The following is a 25,755-nucleotide window of genomic DNA, read 5'->3' as shown; positions in this document are numbered from 1 at the left end:
CTTCGCCGCCATCTTTTTCTCCTATAAATCTTTTTAAATTGAATTCAACACTATTGAAAAGAGCTGATATTTTCAAATATTCATACAAAGCCTCTGAACAAGAAGAATAACTTTCTAAATGAAGCAGCTTCTTACAGTAACCTATTTGGTAAGAAAGATGAAAAGCTGGGAAAAAATAAAATTCTGCATGTCTGCTATATATATTATGTGTGTGTTTTGCATTATTTTTTGAAACTCACCTCTAATGCTTTGATGTCCTCATAAGTAAACCTCACGGTGGGAACTCCAAGGTGGTTGATGAAATAATCAGCATCATCTTGCATCTGTACAGAACTGATATTGGTTTCTGGGCACTGACCTCTTCTGGAGCAGTTGAAATTATTTTTCTGAAAAACATAATTTAAATTGTTAGCACACACTATGCTTCTTAGATCATCCCTAAATTCAATGCTACTTGAAACATGGTCCACAGGACAGCAGCATCAATGACACCCAGGAACATATTCGAAATATGAAATGCAAATACTTAGGCTCCACCCACGTCCTCCCAAATGGGAATCTTTGGGGATGGAGCCCAGGAATCTGTGTAGCAACAATCCTCCATGGATACTCATGCTCACTGAAGAGTGACTAGCACTGGCCTAGATCAAGCTTTGCTTGCTGTTGTTGCTCCAAAAGCATTTTTATCATACATTTATTATTAACTGTAATGATTCATTAAAAGAGAATTTTGAGTACCTAAAAAGGTTTAGTTTTGTCTTTTTCTTTTTAAGTTTTCCCACAAATTTAAAGGAGAGCTTGGTGGGATATAATTCTATTCTTAAAATGTTTTTCTTGGAAAACCACAGAAATAAATTTCTGCATTTCTTCTTCAAAGCATATCCCCATGTGTCTTAAGAGTATATACCAAACACCACGGGCTAAAGAGAACCACAAAGCTAAGTGTAACCTCTAGGGAAATAAAAGAAGATAGACTATTATTTCTTATACTAGGAGCTGTCTAGCATGCAAAACAAATGACAACAGCTTTACAAAACTAAAAAAATTAAAAAAATCAAAAAACAGTAAAATAAGGATTCCTATAACTATTATTGATTTAGAATGTCTTAATAGAATTTCCAAAAATCTAGAATCTCTCTGAGATTTTGTTGTCTCAAGTATGAAATGTGGAAGAATGCCAACCTCCTCAGCAGGAATCATGAGGGAATTGAGACAATAATGTGAGAACACCATCCAATACCCAGGCAAAAAGTATGCATCAATGCATGTTTATGATTGAATCAAGACATGGACTCTTCAACCCCTTCCCATGCTTCATTGGCATGATATAATTTCAAAATCACTTTTAAATATAATGCATCAAAAGATTTGGAAATATTCATTTTAATATTCAGAAAGTGAGTTAATCCAGCTTTTTTCAACTACGTGCTAGATCCTTAAACATGTAATAATGTTTCAATATCTATCCTTTCTTGTTGAGGTCCTAATAGAAAGTTATTTGCAACAAATTTAAAATCAATTAAAATGGAAAGTCTGTGTAAGTGTTTGTAAACTAGGCAAGGTTTCAGCTTCATGTTATTTACAAATATTTTGAGTAATTAAGCACTTGGGAAATAGAAAGTAAAAAGAGCGTTCTAGCATACAGTATAACCAGCAAGCTAATGCTTTTTATGGTGACCCCCACCAATTTTCTTCTTTTGAAAGCCTAATATTCTGAAAAGAGAGTTAGTCCTCTTTTACTCTCTCATTCACTCCTGGGGCAGAGACTTCTGGTGGTTTTATAACAACTGGGATAGTTTGAGGAGGGTCTTGATTATTCCCAAAGAAGAGCTGCGCTTAAGTACTAGATCACGAAAAACAAAGAGACTACTTTATATCATGTAAGAAGTCCCAAGTATTTCTGAGAGATCCAGGTTTTTTGAAAACCGGGAACTTTGAAGGTATTTGTTGAGCTAGAATAGACTTTTTCCTAATTGAATTTGACCCTGCTGAGCGGGCAAGACATTCACCCCTGTCCCATCATTAGTGTCTCAAGCTCAGCTTGCCTCACTCATTCAGATGTACTGAATGGTGGCTGGAGGCATTTGCATTTGTGAAACCTAGGTTGTTGCACTCTTGTATGTTATTAATGAGGCTTTGATGGAATCTAATCTTTTCCCAGATGCTGGCCAATAAAATTAAAATCTATTTTTTAAGTTGTCTACTTCCCCTTTACTGCAGCAACATCTATATCTTCTTGAGATAGCATATGTACCCTACATATCATCAAAGAAAATATAGGTTTGGTTTTGTCTCATTTTGTACACGTCATTCTTAAATCCACTCTAAATGTCAGCCATGCGCCTCTGATAGAAAATTTTTCTCAACAGAGGAAAGCCATGGATCAAAAATTGACAACTCTAACTTTACCTTTGGATCTTCCCCTCCAAAACCCATAACCCTGTCTAACTATCAGAAAAACATCAAACAACTCTAAATTACAGAACATTCTGTAAAATGCCTGAAGAGTATTCCTTAAAAATGTCAAGGTCATCAAAAACAAAGAAAGTTTGAGACATTGTTACAATCAAGAGGAGCCTAAGGCAACATGATGCCCAAATATAATGTGGCATCCTGGATGGTATTTTGGAACAAAAAAAGGGCATTAGGTGAAAGCTAAGGAACCTAAATCAAGTATGTGCTTAGTAAGAATAAAAATAATGTATCAAAATCAGTTAACAGTTGTGACAAACGTAACAAATGTAAAATACTAACATAATGTGTTAATAATAGGGGAAACTGGACAGAGAAACTGTACTACCTTTCTAACTTTTCTGTAAATCAAAACTATTCTAAAATAAGTTTATCAAATCTTTTGTAAAGTTTGCCAAATGTGTTCATATAAATTTTTAACAATGTATTTATTAATAAATATGAAATGAAGTAAAAAAAATTGACAACCCTAAATTCCACAAGCTGTCTGTAAAAATTTTTTTTTAATTTTTAAAAATTATTGTGGTTTTAAATTTTGATAGCACTTTTATACAGTCATCATTGTTATATAATAGCCTCCCTCTGACAAAAAGTATTAATTTCCCACATATGCAAATTCCTAAAATGGCAGAAATGACCCACTCCAATCAATCCTTACATTCTTTGTTTAATCTAACAGTTACACAAAGCACAATTCTTGTTTTGCCTCAGTCTTTCACTGGCCCCAGGCATTCTTTCCAAAGACAGTACAGATTCTCTAGTCTCTCTGTTCTTTCCATGGCTAATCCCATTGCGTAGCTTTAATGTTTTCATTGTATTCCATTTTCCAGACAAATCAAAAGGGTAACAGGCAGCCTTCAAAAACACATCTCCTAAAATACTTCTGCATCCTTTCCCCTTTCTGGCTTGTTTTACTTTACCCATTTATTGAAAAGTCTACCTTTTCCCTAAAGGTTTGTATTGCTACCTCCATCATACATAAACTCTCTTGTAAACCAACTCTAAGATGGCAACAGGGTGAGCATTATCTAGAATTGTTTTAAAATTACATTTTGGCAGTTAAGATCTCTTAAACCACATCTTTTTTGCTAACATGGACTATTTATGAGGGAGGACAGAGTAGAACAATAGGGTTGTGTGGCCTGAGGTGCAGACGGAGGGAACTAGGCTATTGAGTCTCCTGTCAAAGTTAAGCCTAAATAAAGAGCAAAAGCTTCAAGAAAGCCAATCCAAGATTGGAGGATCAGGGGTGACACAGAGTTCCTAAGAAGCCTTCCTGGGGCCTGTTCCTTACCTACTGAGTTTCCCTGTGAAGTCTTGTGGAGGACTTATCTTGCCAGCCCACAATGTCTCTCCTCTCTCTCTCTTTTTCTGCCGTCTACTCTCCTGTGATTGAATCAGTGGTGAGGGGCAGAACTACAGGACCCTCAAGCCTACGTTTATTTTGTTCTTTTTTTCTTAACTAGTTTCAGAGCCAGATAGGATAAAAAAGAACCCAATTTTCAGACTGAATTTTTTTCCCGCAAGTTATTCATCTGGGGATTCCCTTAAGAGGAGAACATTCCTGGCTCACAAACCCTAGCCTCTAAATCTTTTTTATTATTCACTACTTTAAAATCTAGGCCAAATTCACAGACCTGAAGTGATCCTGAATCTGCATTCTATCATAATGAGAGTTGTTTTCACTCACAGCACGGCGGGGGACAGTAACGGATCCAAATCAGGTAGTACACACTGATCTACTCAACCTCTACAAGCACTGATATCTGAGAGGGAAGTAGAAAGAAGAGTTATTTCCTTCAATTTCTAGAAGTTAGCCACCACGGGGGAGAGAAGATTGGTAACAAATTTGTGCAGGTCAATCAATTTTTAAAATTTATTGGCAAGGCTAAGTAAATTCAAATTAAGTATTTCATCCAAGGAGTTCAAAATGTTCCACACTTAATGTTTGACAACAAATATTTTTATTCCAGTTCATAAAATAAGCAAGCTCAGTCAAAGACTATGATTATGTCCCTTGTTTAATTTCCTACCACTAATCTGTTGAAGGCCTGAAATGAAATCACTATCTCAATCCTAAAGCAGTATGTTCTTTGCAAGTATACTTTTAAGCTGAAAGGCAAAACCTCATAGTAAATTATTATATAAGTGAAATATAAAGACATTTAAGTCAACATTTGCATTAGTTGAAGAGCAATACCAGGACATATTGACAGGCTTCTAAAGTATTTAGAATTCTGTTTAATAATTCAAACATTTTATTTCTCCCACGCTCTGCTTTCCCTTGCTTACATATTCGTTCTACATATATAAGATATCTAAGGTGATTACTTACTCCAACTGCAAGAAATGCGTAACATTCAAAATGAAAGTACCACATTCTACATGTTATAGTAAAATTAAATCACTTTATTTTCATTTCAGTATTATTTTGTAACTTCAGTTGTGTAGAAACCACTCATTTTCCAGATTTTCACAGTGTAATAATGTTCAAATTGTGATAATGATGCCTATGGTATTTTAAAAATGATTTCCTATTATAGGCACTGGGATGGTTAATTTTATGTGTCAACTTATCTAGGCCACGAGGCGCCCAGATATTTGCTCAATATTATTCTGAGTGTGTCTGTGAGGGTGTTTTTGGATGAGATTTTAATTTGAATTGGTAGACTGCCTAAAGCCAATTACCCTCCCTGATGTGGATGAACCTTAATTCAATCAACTTAAGGTCTCAACAGAACAAAAGGCAGACCTTCCCACCAGTAAAGGAGAACTCCTCCTCCCTGTCTTGAGCTGGGACATGTGTCTTTTCCTTCTTTGTATTCCTCTGAAATATCAGTTTTTCTTGGGTCTCAAACCTACTGGCATTTGGGCTAGAACTTACACCAGCAGCTCTCCTGGGTCTCTAGCTGGCCAGCTGAAGACCTTGGGACCCTGGAGAACTCTGACTAACATGGTCACTCTTAGATGGTAGATCATCTATTTGTATAAGAAATTTTAATCAGAATTAGTGAAAAATTAAATTTTAATGGTAGAGCTTTTTCAGTTGTTGTTTGATCAACTAGAGGCAGTTTCACACAATTTTGCTACATTTTCAACTTCAGAATTTATAAACATGATCCCAGGCAATATGAACATGTAAACAGGTGAGGAATCATAGAGACATAACTATTTTGAAACGAGAAAGAATCTAAAAATCTTAAAGCCCCAAGGTGATTATCCTGAGCTCCATGTAAAAAATTTAGGAGATCTGTGAACCTGGTGGACAAAAAAAAAAAGATGCATTTTTACTTTTACTCAATTCTAACTGAAATTTAAAATTTCATTCAAATGTGAAGAGGCCATAAACCCAATAGTGTTAGCATTAGCTGTGACTTTGTGACCAAAAGAATTCAGACATTTTCATATCACATCTCAGTTGTTGGATAAACTGATCACTAATTTGAAAAGAAGAAAGTATGACTTTGCTGGATTTCAGTATTTAATGTTTTTAATTTTTTTAAGTTCATATATTAAAATGCAAATTTATGTGCTTTCATATTTAGTTAATTGCACTATATAATTGGTTTCTTTTGTCATCCTGTGTATTTTAATTTAAGCATTTTAAAACTTTTCTAAGAATGGGTCTATATAAGATTTTACAGCCCATCAAAGAGTTCTATAGGGGTGATCTCTCCTTGCAAAATAGTTTTATTTTCCAAATTGGAAAATTAAGGCCTCAAATCAATAGAACCAGGATTTGATTCCAAGTCTTTTCACTCCAAATGCCATGTTTTTTTTTTTCTCTCTACCATGCGTATTTATACAGCATACAGACCACATTAATGCAGGTGAACATCCTAATCTTAAATGTGTTCTTCCTGGGATTCTAGCTCTTTGTTTGTTTTTTTTTTAAAGTCATATTAAATTACTGCATATGGTTGTAACAAACTGTATATCTGTGGCATTTCTTCAATGCTTAGTTACTGTGTGTATATTATGTGTTCTTCATTTACTTATATTTTTATGCCAGCATGTCAAGTTCTATCTAGCATGTAATTCTTAATAATGAGTTGCAGCTCTCCTCTAACAATCTCTGATAGGGAATAGGAAGTTTTCTTTACCAACTTTAATATTTTAAACTAGAAACTTGTTATCCTTAACACCAGCATCTGATATTGAGTTCCTTATACATAAAATATATTTTCAAAATGGTAAACATATTTTTAAAAATCAATAAATATTTTGTAATGTCTTTTTAAAAGATTAAATTGAATAGAGGAAAAAACAGCTTTTATCTTAAAGTGGCAGTTTTCAACCTATAAAATGGGACTTTGAAAATCTCCAGTAGCTCAAGGTCTCTGCAAAGGTTTAATAACCCACTCACAGGGTGTTAAACTATTTTCAGCCTTAAATGGTGAAGAATTGCTATTCCTCTAGTATATACATGTGGAATTGGCAAACTGAAAAATACACTCTAATTCTCATCTCATTCTGTTAATTTTAAGACTGTAATCTTGTTATTGAATGTAGAAAAATATAACTTTATATTTGAAACAGTTCAAACTGTATTTAAAATATATTTATGAACTAATGAATGCTTTAAAGATCACTCTGTAAAGGTGCAAATGGAAAAGAATAAAGACATTTGTCCTTGTTTTTACTGTAACTTCTAACTTATATCCTCTCCCACCCCAAACTCTATTTCCTTTCTCCTTCCACTTCGCTGACCAACTTCAGCTCACTGACCAAGAGGCACATGATGGCAGAAGACCTATTTCTTTTTTATTTCTTTCCACTTGAGGCTTTGTGTAACAATAAAAACTGTTGTGTTATTTTAAAACTATAAAAATATTCACATTTCAACCACTCTGTTGGGTTTAAATAAAAATCTCAACTAACAAAATAGTATCCACTATATGCTATCTTATACCACAATACATTCCAGATGAACCCTTCTTTTAAGTGTAAAAATCTAAATCATAAAAGTATGGAGGAAACAGTAGAAGATAATTTTAATAAACTTAGAGTACAAAAGACAAACCTAAAAGACAAAAAAAATTGATTAGTCTAATTACACAAAATTATAACTTTTCTGCATGACAAAAATTACCATAAACAAGAATAATTGAAAACCTAGGGGGAAATGAGTTATAATTCACTGCACAGACAAATGGCTAGTTTCTGTAATACATAAAGAAAAAAAGACTGACAAGCCAAAAAAGAAGTCAATGAATATGAACTGACATTTTGCAGAAAAAGATAATTAAAAATGCCTTTTATACATAAAAGACATACAAAGCTTCTTTCATATATACTTTACAAAAAACTTTGGCAGCTTTGATTATAGATTGCATTGTAAAGGATGTGGGAATTCAGCTGCCTCACATATTGCTGAAGAAAAAACATAGGACAAATTTTATAAAGATTAAATGATACTATATTTATTCAATGGAATAAAAAAATCTCTAAAAAAATGAAGGTATTTTTGCAAATGGAGAAAAACAATCTCTAAGATACATTTTTACATTTTTGATGTAAAAGATAAAAAGAATCTATAAGATGTCATTTGTGTTTAAAAATAAAGTAACATTAAAAAACTATATGTATGTGCACTAATCCAGCTGGTCCTCTGTATCTGTGGATGTACTATGCCATTTCATATAAGGGACTTGAGCATCCTCAGATTTTGGTATGGGACAGGGATTGGTGGTGGGGGGGGGGAGTTGTCAAGATACCAATCCCAGGCAGATACTTAGGGACAACTACATATGCAAATACTATTTGCCTCTGGGGAGAGGTACTGGTGGGAGAAACAGGCTTAGGAGAAAGACTTTTCATTGTCTACTTGTTTATTACTTTTGAACTTTAAATCTGTCATTGAATCACCTGCCCCCTTCCCCAAAATTACATGTTCCAAATCCCCTCTGAACTATATGTTCCATGTTCCCAATTCTGAGATTCCCTTGATTGCAAGGAGTAGTAGCAATTTAAAAACAGCTTTTCTTGAATAGTAAGAAAGAAATAAACCATCGAACAGCAATCTCAGAGTTTCAGAAATGGTAACATTTTACAAAATGTCCACAAGTAGAAAGATGGGGTATTTAGAGTTGTATTGCTGACAACAATTTAATATCAGAAGGTCAATTTAGCTTCCGAGATCAGACGAGATCAGGCTTGTTCAGGGTGGTATGGCCGTAGACCAGAAGGTCAATTTAGGATTTTCAAAAATATATGTAGCACTGGGGAGGAGACAGATGAAAGTACCTGCCACTTTAGTTTATTAGGGAAGAAAATGTTCTCATATAGAGGATTTGGGAATGGATACAACACCATGAGGCCCTTGCTAGGGTAGGGGGTTACTAAAGTAGGTGCCCCCAGTAACCAGGAGGATACTGAGGAGGGAAAAGAAAGCCAAAAGACATTGCGGAAAACTGAGAACAAAACTCCATTCATTTAATAATCATGATTTTCTTAAGGACCATTTTGTTTACAGGTTTATGTATTTATATTTTCCAGACAAGTATCAAATTATTATCAAAATATGCTAAAGATGGACCACCTCACTTACTACAAGGAGACATTTACATAAGGATTTATCATTTACAAACAGACATCATATTATAGTGCAACCCTGTGAGGTGTGTGAAACAAGTATTATTATCCCATTTTGCAGAGTAAAAGCTTTGCTATCCTCCAGAGATGTAAGGTTAGCAAAGGGAATGACAGGCGGGAATTTCTAACTAGGACTCTTATGCTTTTGCCCCCTCCCCCAGCTACCCCCATCCCTGGTTCAATGACTGTTTTTTCCCCCCACAGCTTAACTAAGGAAATAAGGAAGGAGTTCCTCAGTTTGTACAGAAAGAGCTGATAGACTGCTGACTAACCAACTAAATTAAAATTACTTTTCAGTTTAAGAGAAATAGCGACTTAAAAATAATTTACCAGCTAAAAAGACTCCATAGATCCCTTAGCCACTCTGGCACTTCTGTAATAGGTTTGCTGTTGGTCACTGCAATAACTAAATCTACTTCATGAAATGCACACTGTATATAGAATGACACCTCCAGAGCCCTATCAAAAATGGTACTCTGATTATATCTAAATGAAACCATGAGCATATTGAAAAGGTAAAGCAGAACCATCCAAACTGACCTTTGGCCAACACACTGGCTGAAAGCATACTCCTCCTGGGTACAATTCCTATAGGAGTTTTAATGACCAAAAGGATCAAGATATAGATTTTATGTCTCAGTGAAAGATAACAATTCTGGCTTCACAGTGCTGTTCCATGCTGAGGAATTGGCTGACATAACATAACTTCAGCTATTATTTCACCAGCCTTCTTGAGGTTTGTCTTAAATAGCTTCCCCTAGCCTCACAGGCAATGCTATTTTAAATAATCCAGTGTCAGCATTTTAGTGATATATTCCAGCTGCCAGGCCTTAAAAAAATTAACTGAAAAACCTAACTGGTTTTCAATTCAACATTAACTGTCTCAGGCTGCAAATATTTTTAATGAAATATTTAAACAAAATCTTCTGCAGATGAAACAGGTTAGTAACTTCCCTCAAAAAACAAAACAAAACAAAACAAAAACAAAAAAATCAGACATTCCAAAAAAGTACATCCCAAAGCAAGGAAACAAATGGAGTTACTCTGCATATACTTAGCATCATTCAGTAGATAGCAGGAGAAAGTTTGCTGTCATCTCTATGGCCAGGGTTACGGGGCAGCTGTAAATCAGGAGGGTGCTCTCAGGATTTTTTAGAGGTAATTCACTTAATTTTAGGAGGGCACAGGGAGAAAAAGCTGAAAAACGCAGACTTGGCAAGCAGGAGGGCAAAAGGATGTGGATGGCAAACCATCACATATTACCATTTCAAGCAAGTTAAGTGCTGAGAGTGAGAAATCAGGTAGAGGAAATAACACCATCAGCAGTACTATGTCTAACTCTGACAGATGACAGCATCATGGCATAACCTTAAAGCCCTGGGCCGAAATAACTGCTAGCCTAGGGACAGTTTTGCTAGAAAGAGCTCATCAGAGCTTTGTAGCCACCGTTGTGTCTAAGGAGCACTGTGCTTAGGATAGCCAGACACTACACATGACTCTCACCCCCATGCCAATCCCCACATGTTAAGTTTCTTTGCACCAGACCTAGGTCCATTATTTTGGTCAGCATGTACCAAGAAGTCTTACTCTTACATCACTTGTTTTAACTTAATTCTCCTTTGTGTAAAAGCGTGGATTTCTAACCACTGGACAGCCAGGGAATTCCCCATTTAATTCTCAATTTTTTAGCCCCAATGCTGTGATACTAAAGAAGTCAGCTTTCAAAATTCACCTTGGAGATCCTCTCTTTCCCACATCTATAACTGAAAGCACTCTGAAATAGAGACTACTTTGATATGAGACTGTGTATTGGATTTGACATTTTGTAGATAGACACAAAAAGCACACAAATGACCATTTAGCATGCCCTCCTGCCATCTGCCACTGTGACATCTCACTTGGATGTGGAATAGGTACCTCAAACCTAACTCATCAAAGATTAAATTCTGCATGACGCTAAATGAAATAAGCCAGTCACAAAAAGACAAATACTGTATGATTCCACTTACATGAGTGCTATGGTCTAGATTGTGCCCCCCAAAATTCATTGTTGAAGGCTCAACCCCAAATGTGACTGTACTTGGGGATAGGGCCCGTGAGGAAGTGACAAAGGTTAAATGAGGTCATAAGGGTAGGGCCCTAAACTGATAGGATGGTGACATTAAGAGAAGAGAAAGAGACACCAGAACTTTCTCTACCATGTGAGGACACAGCAAGAAGGTGGCTGCCTGCAAGACAGGAAGCGAGGTCTCGCCAGGAACCAGCACCTTGACCCTGGACTTTTCAGCTTCCAGAATTATGAGAAGTAAACGTCGGTTGTTTAAACCACCCCGCTGGGGCTTCCCTGGTAGTCCAGTGGTTAAGACTCCACGCTTCTGCTGCAGGGGGCATGGGTTCAATCCCTGGTTGAGGAACTGAGATCCCGCCTGTCGCGTGCATGGCATGGTGAAAAAAACACAAAAAACACAAAAATTTAAAAAATAAATAAGAAGCACCCAGTCTATGGTATTCTGTTATAGCTCCCCAACCAGATTAATACAATGAAGAATCTAGAGTAGTCTAATTCACAGAGACAGAAAATAGAATGGTAGTTGCCAGGAATTAGGGGGAGGGGAAACTGGGGACTTGTTTAATAGGTATAGAGTTTCAGATTCTTTGCACCACAATCTGGATGTAGGAAACACTACTGAAGTGTACACTTAAGAATAATTAAGATGGTAAATGTTATGTGTAGTGTATCTTACTATAATTAAAATTTTAATAAAAATAAATCAAAGAAAAATAGTATTGATTTCTTCTCTCAGATCAGCTCCTTTCCCAGTGTTCCTTATCTCCAAATATGGTCCCAACATTCACCAAGTTGTTCACATCAAATTTTTATAGTCATTCAATACTACTCACTTTCTTTTACCCCTTACTTGTAATCTAGTGTTTCTCAAACTGTAGCATTCAAGAGATCACGTGAGGGCTTGTTACAACATAGATTGCTGGGCCCCATCCCCAAACTTCTGATTCAGGAGGTCTGAGGGAGGGTTCAAGAAACAAGTATGTAGACCCCAATGTTCACAGCAGCACTATTTACAGTAGTGAAGAAAAGAAGCAACCCAAGTGTCCATTGACAGTTGAGTGGATAAAGAAGATGTGGTATATATATACAATGGAACATTACTCAGCCACAAAAGGAATGGAATAATGCCACTTGCAGCATTATGGATGGACCTAGAGATTATCATACTAAGTGAATTAAGTCAGACAAAGGCAAATACCATAGGATATCACTTATATGTGGAATCTTAAAAAATGATATAAATGAACTTATTTACAAAACAGAAACAGACCCACAGACGTAGAAAACAAACTATGGTTAATACAGTAGAAAGGGGGGTATAAATTAGGAGTTTGGGATTAACAGATACACACTACTACCTATAAAATAGGTAAACAACAAGGATCTACTATATAGCACAGGGAACTATATTCAATATCTTGTAATAACCTATAATGGAAAAGAATCTGAAAAAGAATATCTATCCAAACCACTTTGCTGTACATCTAAAACTAACACAACATTGTAAATCAACTATACTTCAATTTAAAAAAAATTAAAAATTAAAATGTACAACCTTGGCCCTCTCTGGGGGGGTAAAAGTGGAACAAGTGTATAGATGACAAGTGTGGGGTAAAAGATCAGAAAATTAAAAAAAATCATTACTATTATAAAAGCAGATATTTTTAATATATAAAAAGTTTACAAGATAGTTCTCAAAAATCAGAGAAACTACATGTTGTTTAAAAATAATAACTTTGTTTTCCAGATTCCAGAATCTGTCTACCCCAATTCCTTCTTTTTTTTGGTTATGTTTGGCATTTAGTGAGATGATGACAATTTTAAATGAAATAACTGAATGAAATAATTTCATAAAGAAATTGATAATAGCATTTACCTGGAGTACAATTTCTATCATTTGCATATCTTTTCCATTTTTAAAACTATTGGTTCTGAGAGCTAGGTTTTAAAAGTATATTACCTTATTCTTTAAATGCTTTACACCTTATACAAGATTTTGACCTATACACTCTTACATTTTCATAGCGCTTTGAGGTAATTAGGGTGTTACAGCTGACAGATGAGAATATTGAGATACAAATAGATAAGTGATTGCCAATGATCATATAAATAATAAGTAACAGAAACTCTAGCAGAACTTGACTCCTACTCCAGGTTTGTTTGGTATTTTTCACTTCTTCATAACTTGTCAAAAGATTTTTGTTATTGTTTGCTTTTCTTCTCAGTTGCTGCTTCAAAATCATTTCCCCTGGTCAAAATTTATATTTTTGGTCAATAGGTGTCAAGGAGGAAGCAGGAGATGAGCTGTTATCACTACCTACCCTTATGCTGTTCTGTGCTGATCCTGTTAATAAATGCCAAGGTGACTGCTAATCTGAGCCTGTGCCCTGAGCTCTGGCCTCCGTTGCCCTTGGCCTTGGTTGCATCAAGATAACTTTCTTTAAAGATGACTGCTCAGAAGTTAAAGGACATTAAAAAAGAGAATTAAGAGGGTTTTGTTTGTTTTTGTTTTTGTTTTGAAAGTCAATTCAGTTCAGATCTCAAACTCAAAGAGAAGGTGAAATTTTCCATTAACCATCCTGGAGCTCAGAGACTGTAAACCTAGCATGACACTAATAATAAGGCAAGGTGCTGCTCCTCTTTCAAATAATATTAAGAATGATTGGTTTTCATCTCTCAGGGCTGTCTGCAAGATGCATGCCAGTAAGTAACCACAAAGAATTTCAAAAAGAGTTTAGCAAATAAGGTAATAATATGCACCCACTGCGATCTGAAAGAGAGGTAGGGGTTTGCAACTGTAGACCCTACTAGCTACAAGTTTCTTTTCTGGTAACTGAACACTGTGGGGACAGACAAATTACTAAGAGGATCACTTTGTCAGTGAAGTTTGGATTTCTGTCTCCAATACATGGAGTTAAATAGCAATCTATTTCCTTGTTCTGACATAAAACAGCAACTTAAAGTAAGTTCAAAGCAAACTAACAAACAAACAAAAAGCAACAAAAAAACTTTAGGACTTGGCTTGCAGGAGGAGAGCTAGAAAGCGTTTGAAAGCCCCTATCCCTACAGTGACTGGCTTCAAACCAAATTGTGCTGCTCCTGAGGCTCTGAGGAAAATCTGCAAAAGATTTCCTTAGATGTGCATCACTAAGATTCAGGCTGCTCTCCAAGGTCTGAAAGCACCTTGGTGTGTTCTAATTAGACCGAGATATTAGATTTAGCATAAGGTAAATAACAACTGATAGCACATAAATTGTATAAATTTAAGCTAAGGTATATTATAGTTTATATAGTGTTGTTTGCTATTTAATTTCTTACTTTAAGTAATAGTATTTTCTCTTATGCTAAATATGTAATATATGTAATCATTTGGGGGGTTTTGCTTATTTACTTAATAGGATTTCTTAAATGATTCTGAGTCAGTAAGCCAACAATAAATTGTGTGCTCCTTTGTCACCAATGAAAACAAATTGGTACCAGCCTTTGAGAAAGTCATTTAGGGACTTTCTAGGTGGCTAAGTGGTTAAGAATCCACCTGCCAATGCAGGGGACACAGGTTTGAGCCCCGCTCCAGGAAGATCCCACATGCCATGAAGCAGCTAAGCCCATGCACCACAACTACTGAGCCTATGTGCTGCAACTACTGAAGCCTGCCTGCCTAGAGCCCGTGCTGCACAACGAGAGAAGCTACCAAAATGAGAAGCCAGTGCACCACAGCAAAGAGCAGCCCCCGCTTGCCGCAACTAGAGAAAGCCCAGTGTGCAGCAATGAAGACCCAACACAGCCAATATATAAATAAATAAACAAAATTAGAAAAATAAAGTCATCTAGCAGGATGTATTAAGTACTTGAAAAAAGATATTCCTATTGTTTGATTCAGTTACACTATTTCTGAGAACCTATAGCATATAACCAATCTAACAGAAGAGGAAAATTATTTACATAAAGATATTTGCCATGTCATTATTTATATTATAATGTTATATTTTTAATGTATTAAATATTATAAGTAGGGAATGAATATTAAGAGTAACCTAAATACCCCAAAAGATAAGTACTTAAATTACATCTTATCATATAACACACAGCCATTACACACAATCATCATAAAAGCTAGCAGCATGAAAATGCTTTTGAAAACTCAATGTTGCTGGACTAATGTTTTAAAGTTTAAAACCTACCATGATTCTTCTTCCTAGTTTCAACTTTCCAAAGGCTTCCCACTGCACTTCAAATAATAAGCAAACGCTGACCCTGGTTTGGAGAACCCAACCCGATCTGGCTCCTGACTACGTCCTCACTCTTCTCTAGTGCTGCACTCTCCCTTACAGACTGCCATCCCACACTAAGGACTACTTGACTCCATCACATGGCATACCTGCCCCCTGGTCTTTGCTTGGCCAGGTCCTTCAGTTCTTAATTTTTTAAATTTTTATTGGAGTAGAGTTGATTTACAATGTTGTATTAGTATTACATGCACAGTAAAGTGAATAAGTTATACACATACCTATACCCGCTCTTCTTTTAGATTCTTTTCTCATATGACAGAGTATTGAGTAGAGTCCCCTGTGCTATACAGTAGGTCCTTATTAGTTATCTATTTTATATATACTAGTGTGTATTTGTCAATCACAACCTCCCAATTTATCCCTCCCCTCCCTTTTCTCTTCCCAGGTAACCATTCTGTTTCATAAACGTCATCTCCTCCCAGAAGACCTCCTCAATTTATCCAATATGAAGCAGTCAAACAGTCATTCTCTATCATGTTTTGTTTTACTTTTCTACATGGTACTCTTATGATCTCATAATTTCCCATTCACGTCTTCATTAATGTGTATACCATCAGGCTACTCCTGCCAGAATGCATACTCCGTAAGAGCCCAGATATGATTGATAAATATTTTTTGAATGAATGTGAGGGGGGAGAGAGTATGCCACCCCAAAACATACTACTTTGACATAAGGATTTTTTTGAGCTGAAAGTAATTGAGAGGAAGCAGACATAGGAAAAATTCTCTCCTTCCTCCTCTCTATTAAGAAGGGCAAGATGGTTCATAATCACCAGGGACAACTCGAGACCCTTTTCACCCCAGGTGGCACCAGACGAGCCTGCATAACAAATCTTGCTAAAACAACCCTTCCTTTCTTTTCTGCCATATATTTTCTTTCTAATTTGTCACCCCTAAAAGCCAAAAACCCCTTTCCTTTGTCTTGTCACTTCTGTATATATCCATTGTCCTTTGTTAAGATGCTATATAAGCACAAGTTCTAACTGCTCCTTTGAGTTACTCATCACTGAGTTCTCTCATGTGTATGTGCAACACAAACATTAATACATTTTTTGTTTTTCTTTTGCTAATCTGTTTTTTGTTCAGTCTGATTTGCAGGGCCCCAGTCAGAGAATATAGGAGAGTAGAAGAAAAGCTTATTTCCCACCCACCCCCGCTTACAGATGAGTCAATTAATAGTAATTTTTTTAATAGAAACATCCTTTAAAAGAAAAATTAGATATATTTAAAGAGGACTACATGGAAATCTTTAAATGATACCATAATGGGTCTAATTTTTAGTCTATAATATCAGCTACCATTACCACCTGAGAATAGCTTCTGTCATTAAAACATAAAGGGTTCCCAAGGAAATGAATATTTTTGAGGTGTGTGTTTGTTTGTTGCCTTGCTGCATGGCATTTGGGATCTTAGTTCCCTGACCAGGGATCGAACTTGCACCCCCTGCATTGGAAGCATAGAATCTTAACCACTGGCCCACCAGGGAAGTCCAGAGTTTTGTTTTTTGAAGCAAATAAAATTTGACAATGCCAAACATTTACAAAGACCTAAAGCAACATATAATTAAGAAATAAACTACTTAGTTCACTATCTAAGTATAACAGCTATACAGAGAAAGAAAAGATTCATGTGGGATACAGCTGTTTGGGAAGATTTCATGAAGAAGACACAACTCAAGGACAGACAGAAATATCTGGACTCTGGGAAAATAAAAAGGAATTCAGAAACATTTGGGAGAAAATTTTTCAAGGAACTTTAAAATATTTTCATCCCTTATGACTTGCTTTTTTTTAAGAACATTCTAAATCTAAATTACCCTAATTTCTATCATGTGGCTTAGAGCCAAGATGATACAGGACTACGAAGAAATTCTTAGTCTTCAAATTCTCAGAATATATATATATAAAGATATAAATATATAAAGATTTATTCATTTTGGAAGTTTGAAAAGCGCCAACTGGTATGTAATTGGTCAGGAGATATCCAGAATGTATATAGATTCCTTTTAGGCTTTAAGCATATTTATTCAGCATCTGCTACATTAAATAAGAATGATTTTGATATTTCGATTTACTTTCTGGGGCTTTGATAAGCTTAGCAAATACAAACTGATCTATCAGGATAAATGGAAGATAACTATTCGCATATAAACCCGGATATTTCACAAGCTGCCAAGATGTCTTTCCATACATTGAGTGTTTCGAAAGGCAAGAAAGTAGGAGAGCTTACAACTTTAAGAATAGATTTAATTTGGTGCCATTTGATTCAGATCATAAATATCTTTTAAATGATAAAATATATAATAAATAAAACCAATTTGTCACCAGCAGTATCTTTTAAAGTGCACCTACTTAAAGTTAAATAAGATTATAGTGAACTCTATTCCCCACTGAATCAAGCAATTAATTCCAGGAATTTCTGACATACCATCAGTATATATGTGAATACCCCCATGTGAAAAATGATACAATGTATTATATTCATCAGTGTATGCTTCTAAATCAATAAAGTGGAATAAAAATGAGACATAAGCAAAGAGGAAATTTTAATATACTGTATAATGCATGCTTCACATCTTGTTATACTTTTATTAAATATTTAGCTGCTAACATAGCACTATAAGACTGTATGGCAAGAGTGCACATATTAATAGAACATTTTTTTAACAACTTATAAAAAAGAAACATGCAGATTTTGACAAGCACATTATATGGTAACTCTCAGTAATATGAAAGTATAGCTGTATATTTCAATATAAAATGAATGTTCAACATTTTAAAATAGCAGTAGTGGGAATAAAGTAATTTAATAGGCCGAATTGCCCCTAGTCATTTGCAAACTACTGAAAATTTGCATGTAAAATTTAATACTCTATTTTCTTTTCCACTAGAGGCCTTATTGAAGAGAGGAGAAAAGAGCAAATAAGAAGAAGTCATGCATTAGTGAGTATACTGCTCTTCTAGAAACTTCAAATAAAGGAATGACAACACTTTTACCCTGCTATATTTCCAATGGACTTCATATTTCTACCTAACAAACATTTTCTTAACAATTATTCTGATACTTGCTTTTGCATTACACCTACAAGAAGTTTGGTTATCAACAGTTATTATTTCTAATATATATATTGTATACACCTATTTTTGCATAGCTGAAAATATGTGCACAGTTTATGTACACATATACTTTTAAGCTAATAAATGATACTATAAAAATCACTAGCATAATAATATATGGCCATAAAAATTCCACATTTACCACAAAACAGAATTAGTATACCAGGGGATACTTAGGAATAGCGTTCCATCCTGTACAGATTTTATCATATATAAAGGGGTACAGCAGAGAATAATTCACCATCTCAGAGGGATGATACTTTCCAGTTTCAATGAGACCCTTAACTTAATTGTATGAGGAAAGATTTAAAGACTAGAAATTATTAAAGAAAAATGTGAAGCCAGAAAATGTTGCCACTCCATAGGTCTTTTGTATCTCCAATTAACCAAAAATAAGGGATCTGACCAGGAACTACAGAAGACAGTGCATTTCTGGCTGCTGTCGCTTAGGCGGAGTCCTCCCCATGCTACGATACTGACACTGCTATGATACCCTATGTCGCTGAGGCCTCATTGTCTCTGCTCCCAGTACAATCACTCCTAAAGTGTCTGTCTCTTCCCTAGAAGAAGGATCTCACCATTATTACTTTTTCTGAGGTGCCTGGTTCAGATCATTACACTTTCAAGTATTGCCTGAAGTTAAGCAAAATTCATCACCCCCTCACCAAATGCACCATCAAGTCAGTGACAAGAACACACACGTACACACACACACACAATATCTCTCCAAATGGATTCTATGTCAGAAATGCTTTTTATCAGATCCAATTCCTAATTATTCCAAATGAAACCTCCACCAAAAAATCCATGTTAGGACAGCCTGGAATTCTTTAATATCACCTCTCCTCTGTTTTGAAAAGCCATTGCCGTTAAACAACCTGGTGCCTGTATTTCTTCCAAAGGAGGTGACATCAGTCAAATGTTTTAAAAATGTGCGAGCTTCTCCAGGACGCCATGTATCTAGAGAGTCGGGTGCAACAGAAAGTTTCTGTATTTACTGCCTTGTTTGAAGTTTCCATTCCAGAAACACTAAATTAATAACCACTCCATAACTAGTGATTGTTAGTTCTTTGCCATTTATTGTTTATCCCTAATATGTTACTGAGGTCAGAGCAATCTATTCTGTCCAGGAAGATTAAGAACACTGTAAAGATCCGTCCTAAACTGTCCCAATAGAGAGCCTATAATCACATCTTTCCTGTAATAAAAAAATTAAAAATTAATCAATAGCCTTAAAATATGTTTATTTTATCAGTAAAGAAATTTAGTTATATTTCTTGCCATATATGGGACCTATAAGCCATAAACGTATACTATTTGCTTTCATGTTTGCTTGCCGAGACCAGCTCGGCGACTCGAGGTGAGTGACGGGTGCGGCAAGCTTGAAGAAGACACAGACACAGACTGAAGAGAAAAGTGGGACCGGGGGGCTCAAGACCTCTCGGATCAAGAGCCCTGCTGACTCATCCCAGGTTGCTTTTATTGAGTTCTTCGGCTAACATTCTCAGGTTACACCCATAAACAATCAAAGGCCTCACATGACTGAGGCAATGATCTTTGTTTACTTCCTGGGTCCGAGTTGAGCAGGTGTGGATTTGAGCTGGGCCTGGAGAACAAAACAGCCCTGGGGGCAGGAGACCTCTCTCAGGTATTAGGGGTCTGTGCCCCACCCCTGTTGGCCCCTCTGCGACTGTGCCTGTCTTAGGTGGTTCCTCCCTTGAGGAATCTTACCCGTCTCTGGCTAACCAGTCATCCTCCAGGGCCAAACACGGTGATATAAGGAAGGCTCTATGCACCACCCCTGTTGGCCCCTCTGCGGCTGTGCCTGTCTTAGGTTGCTCCTCCTCTGCTCAAGCAGGACATTCTGAATCCCATCGCTCAGCCCACATACTTTAACATTTTCAAGGTTTCAGAAAGGTTCCCGAATGTCTTCCCACATTTACTCACCCCTAATCAAGCCACTATTTATTTAGTCTTAGAATCTACCTGCTTCCACATATCTTGAAGTAGAAAACTAATGCCTCTCTTCCTCATTTCTCTTTTCTCTGAAAGGCAATTTTTATTTGCCTTTTTATATCCAGGTTTCCAGTGAATCAAACCAGTTACCTTAGACTAAGTTTACACTAAAAGTCCTATTATGTTTTCCAGAGCCTCCCAAATACTTTTTTTTTTTTTTTGGCCACACGTGGCATGCAGGATCTTAGTTCCCTGACCAGGGATTGAACCTGCAGCCTCTGCAGTGGAAGCACAGAGCCCCAACTTCCCTGGACCACCAGGGAAGTCCCCTCAAATACTTTGGAAAAGCATGTTGATAGTATGTTTTCTTACCGCTCTGACCAAAATGTCAATGGCTATCTGTTGACCTCCCCTCCGACAAAAGCTCACAGCATGATAGAATCAAAAGAAGAGTTGGATTTAAAACCATATTGGTGATATTACATTTAAATAATTATACCAAAAAAGAAAACAATTTTGGGAAAAATTTCCAATGTTATATAATGCACAGAATATTTTTAGCTGTATAAAATATTTTATCATGGGCTTGGTAGCTCCATTATTAGTGCTGCTATTATTAACATTTAAATAGAAAAAAAAAAAGAATTTATCCTATGAATTTTAAATTGCTTAAAAGAAGATCTTATCTGCACAGTTCAGAGTATATCTCAGTCTCCAAAGTACAATATGGACAGGGAGACCCAGCCCAGTCTGAACCTAGATTAAAATGGAACAGAAATCTCCAGAGTTCCTTTAATTATTTGGAACTACCCTGTCAATGTGGGAAACTGCTCTTATAGAAACAATTTAGAGCTGTCTGATGGATTTTTTTGGGCTCACAAATGCAAAAGTGCCTTAGGTGCAGACCAGTAGTACTCTAATTTTCAAACCCCAAAATATTTATTAGTAACAAGAACTCATTAGGCAAATAAAGGAAAAGCTTTTCAGAATCACCAGAGGGAAAGAACAGGAGCAGTATAGGTAGACTTAAAAGTATCCATCCTGTTTCACTTTTAATTAAATCCCTTAAAGCTGGTAAGACTCTTCCAGTTTTAAGTCACTGATCCAGAGAGACCCCAGAGCTGTGGGAAACATAGCATTAAACAGAGTGCTGTGGCTAACAGAAAACTTTGTTATGTGATGATTTACACCTTTAACTATTACTAATGAATTCAATGGAAATAATAAGCCCCATTTAGGAGAAAGAGTGAAGACAAAGAATAATCAAAAGAGAAATCCACACTAAAATGGAAGTGGGAGGTTAGAAATGCCGGGATATACTTAGATGATACAGAAAGCTGTATTCATCATTTGCCAAAGACAATAAAAATAAAATGTGTTCTACCACAAAACCTTCAAATTAGACATATTAGCTGTGTAAAATAAATATTATCTAATATGGAAATAAAAGCTGTATTCTATCAAAAAGAAACTATACTCTATTTTTTGTCAGATATTTATATAGAGCAAATATAACCATTTATCTCAGAGAACCCTGAAGTGAAAAATAAAATTTTCATTACAGATAACATTTCTAAAATTTCGATAACTACTGGAAGCACGATGAAAAAAAAAGTCTCAATCTCATTTACTCCGAGGAACGTATACAACATTATGTTCCATTGAAAGAAAATTACATGTTTAATTTTTGGCAAGAGGGCTGTGTTTAGATCATTTGGGAATCTTCTTAAGACTTTTCCAATTAAAACTGCCTCTATCATCTGCCAGCTCTGTACCTTTGGGTGGAGTGCTTTAACTATCTATGTCTCACCTAATCACTAAATGAGATTAACAATAGTACTTACTTCCTAGGGTTAATTTCAGAATTAAAATGCATAAGAAAATATTTTATAATGCATAGCAATAAAAAATGTTGCTCTCCAAATGTAAGCTGTCATAACTGTCATTATTAACAAAAGTAAAATTAAATACCTGATACATAATTTTGGTCATGAAAATAATTCTGTATTTCTGTCACACAAAGAGAAACAATTCAGAGCTTCAAACGGACCCTGGTAGTTCACAAAGCTCCATATCAAACTTTGCACTGCATTTAACAACCTTTCTAGAGAAACCATTACACATCTTAAAAGACACTAGGAGAGAAAAAGGATTATTCACTGGGTAATAGTAATAACTGGATTTCTTTAAATTACATTCCAATTATTTAAGGGTTCAAAAATGTTAAGGAACAAGTTAGTTTTCCTATATTAATCAGAAAATAAGGACAATCGCTTATTTAGCACCTTCCATTTTCCAAAGTGTGCTCGTGTTTACTATCTCCATTGAGTGTTCTAGTAATTCACAATCTATAATTCTTAAAAATTTAAATTATTTGAAGACTGTATTGCCCACACTTAATATATAATAGGTATTCAACAAATGTGTGACAAGATATTTAGCTCTAATTATGAACATTAGTTTCCAATAAGAATAAGAAATCAAATGTTCTATGTATTATGGCTAACAGTGCATCAGAGATTTCAAATTCATATTCTCTGATTCTCTCCAAAAAACTATACTGTCACTGGACATAGGATAAGAATTCACTGCTGTGAAGACAAATAAGCTGTCATAGTGAACATGACTAAATTATGTAAATACAAACGTATGAGATTCATAGAGAGAAACAGCATCCATATAATTTACAATGCTAAAAATATTTTTAAGAATAGATTTAATACCCAGAGTAATGCATAAATCAAATATACATAAATTGCAATGTCAGTTAAAGGAAAAGATCCCAATGGTTAGATGTGTCAGTAGAACACTCGCATCCAACTTTACTTAAGGTTTCTCTTTTGGTTGTTTAGATCTTAACAGAAGGGATGGCATGAGTATCATTTATAGAGTAAAGGAATTGGGGTTAAGTATCACATCATAGCACTACATGATAAAAAAAATACGACAATGTGCAAGAAAAAAATAATTAAATGATGATCTCCAAAATTTTCATGGATAGAGTACCAAAAATCCATTTAAGCTATGCTATAAATAGGAGAAATTTTTTAAAAGATATTAATTCAGAAAATTAAGCAGAGCTCAATTTTCCTAGATTACTAGACACTCCAGATAGCTAGCAATTTGGGGGAACACAATGCAGGCATTCCCTTGTCTAGGGTGTGGTAGGAGTAATAATCAGTACAGACACTAGAATCACCCTATGAGCCTTTGAGTTCATTAATTCCCATCTATGAGTCACCCACTCATCATTTAAAACTCCAGTAAAATATAATCCTCTCAGTCAGCATTAATCATACCTTCCTCTGCACATTTATTTCTCCATTAGACTTCTCATCACACATACCACATACCAAATCATTATGGAGTCGTGGCCTTGAAAGCCACAACAAGGACTGAATCTGAATCTCCTGTGTCAAGCACTGTGCACTCTCCTTGGTATGCACTTAGAATAACCATTTACCATGCCATTCAAATATCCCAATGATATCTGTGAAGACTTCCCCCATTCAGCTGGAAGTAATACTCATCAGATCACAGTGCCTTAGGACTTAATCCACCAGCCACTAACACCCTGCTGCCCCCGTCACTTAAATCTCTCTATGCTGTATTGCAATTATCACATCTGTGTTTAATCCGCCTTAACAAATCTGTACCAGCCACTCGAGTGCAGAGGCTTGTATTATTTCTGTTTGTATCCTATGCAGTATGAATTGTTCTGTCTTAGAGAAAGTAGGTGAAAAAAAAAAAGAAAGTAGGTGCATAGTACAGATTTTGTTAAATTCACCACTAAATATATAATGTTATGTAACAGTTAATACATAAAATAAGGGCTGGAAATGCAAAACCTAGATAACAGAGCTTAAATATCAAAGAAGTAAATCTTTTATGTCCATATCTTTCAGAACTTTGACATATTCAGAGCACCAATATTTTTATTTGTGTAAGTTGGCATTTAGTAGCTTAGTTCAACTTTTATTAAACTAACAAGCCCTAGAGTACAAAATACACATTAAAATACGGACTGAGGTTTACTAGCATCAGGATAGCATGACAATAAATATTTAATGTTATAGTAAATAGAGAATGCTTTGCGTGCCAAATACAATGCTTTTAGCAGTTTATCTCTTATTAAACAATCAAAGAACCAATGATATTATTCAGCCTGGAAAGTGTCTGCAAACACTACCAACAATGTGGAATAACATAAGAAAAATATAATAGGAAAAGCAAACATAAAAACTGTGGAAATCATTCATTTCTTGATAAGACTGAAATATATTCACTTTCAAGTATCAGACATTTCAAGAAATTTGCCATCATTATTAGACATGTAATGACCTGGATATAAATCTAATACTTTAAAACTAACTTGATCAATCAATGCTACCAGTGCATAAGTGAATGGCTACTCTAGGGCTATTCTTGTCATTGGACTTGATTGGGGATTTCCTTTTAATTCTGGACTTTTGCTACTTGCCAGCTGAGTGAAGTTAAGTCATGTAAGTCCCCTGATTCTGTTTTCTGTCAGATGAATATAATACCTGCTTGGTCTCTCTCACAATGGTGTTGTAGAATCCAGTTGGCATATGGAAAATTCTTGAATATTTTTATTTGCCATATAGATATTTAAAAATATTATTATTGACACTATTACTATTATCGCTATTCTAGAGTACTAGGAAAATCATCCTACCCAAAAGAATCTTCACATTGTTTGTAAATCTATCCTTGGATATTAATTTGTTTGGAGGTAAGGATTTCCAGAGATCACTTGGTTGAACACTAAATTGTTCAGGTATCTTGAATGGGGATCAAGCAAAAAGCTAATTTCAGAAGATGGACAGGCTACAGTATAGGCAGAAATGACTTGGTTAGGTGAGCACTGGATTTTCAGGCACACTGGAGTTGAGTAGGACATGATTATGAAGGGGAAGAGAAAGGGAATTCAAAGGTATAAAAAGAAGGGCCTGAAAGAGAGAGAACAGAGAGAAGGGTTATTGAAAAGTATCATAGGGAAACATGAAATATAATTCTGATTATTTCAAATTCCAAGTGGAGAGTAACTATAAGACAGTCTACAAATAACTTCCATGGAAAGAAAGTAATAACATATTGTACAATAATTGTAGATTCAATAGTTTAGTCCATATGTGGTAGAAAAGGGAGATAGGAAAGATCTCATGAGGAAGGTAAAGGAAAATTATTTTTGAGAATAAAGTCCACCTGTGTTTACATATCTTAACAATCAAAACTCAGA

General features: G+C 35.4%; 1 protein-coding gene across 3 annotated transcripts in view; it reads right to left on the bottom strand.

Annotated features, from left to right (window-relative positions):
• The window catches only part of NAALADL2 (N-acetylated alpha-linked acidic dipeptidase like 2), a 1,304,194-nt gene that overhangs the window by 249,580 nt on the left and 1,028,859 nt on the right, over positions 1-25,755 (bottom strand). For all 3 annotated transcript variants that reach the window (XM_057737701.1, XM_057737703.1, XM_057737702.1), the window contains one exon: positions 240-386. In XM_057737701.1, coding sequence (XP_057593684.1) covers positions 240-386 — 147 coding nt within the window. The remainder of the gene's footprint in view (positions 1-239; positions 387-25,755) is intronic.

The sequence above is a fragment of the Hippopotamus amphibius genome, chromosome 6 (assembly GCF_030028045.1).
Source record: "Hippopotamus amphibius kiboko isolate mHipAmp2 chromosome 6, mHipAmp2.hap2, whole genome shotgun sequence".
Taxonomy (NCBI): Eukaryota; Metazoa; Chordata; class Mammalia; order Artiodactyla; family Hippopotamidae; genus Hippopotamus; species Hippopotamus amphibius.
Note: the sequence above shows the minus strand (reverse complement) of the source record. Positions and strands in the feature narration are given on the sequence as shown.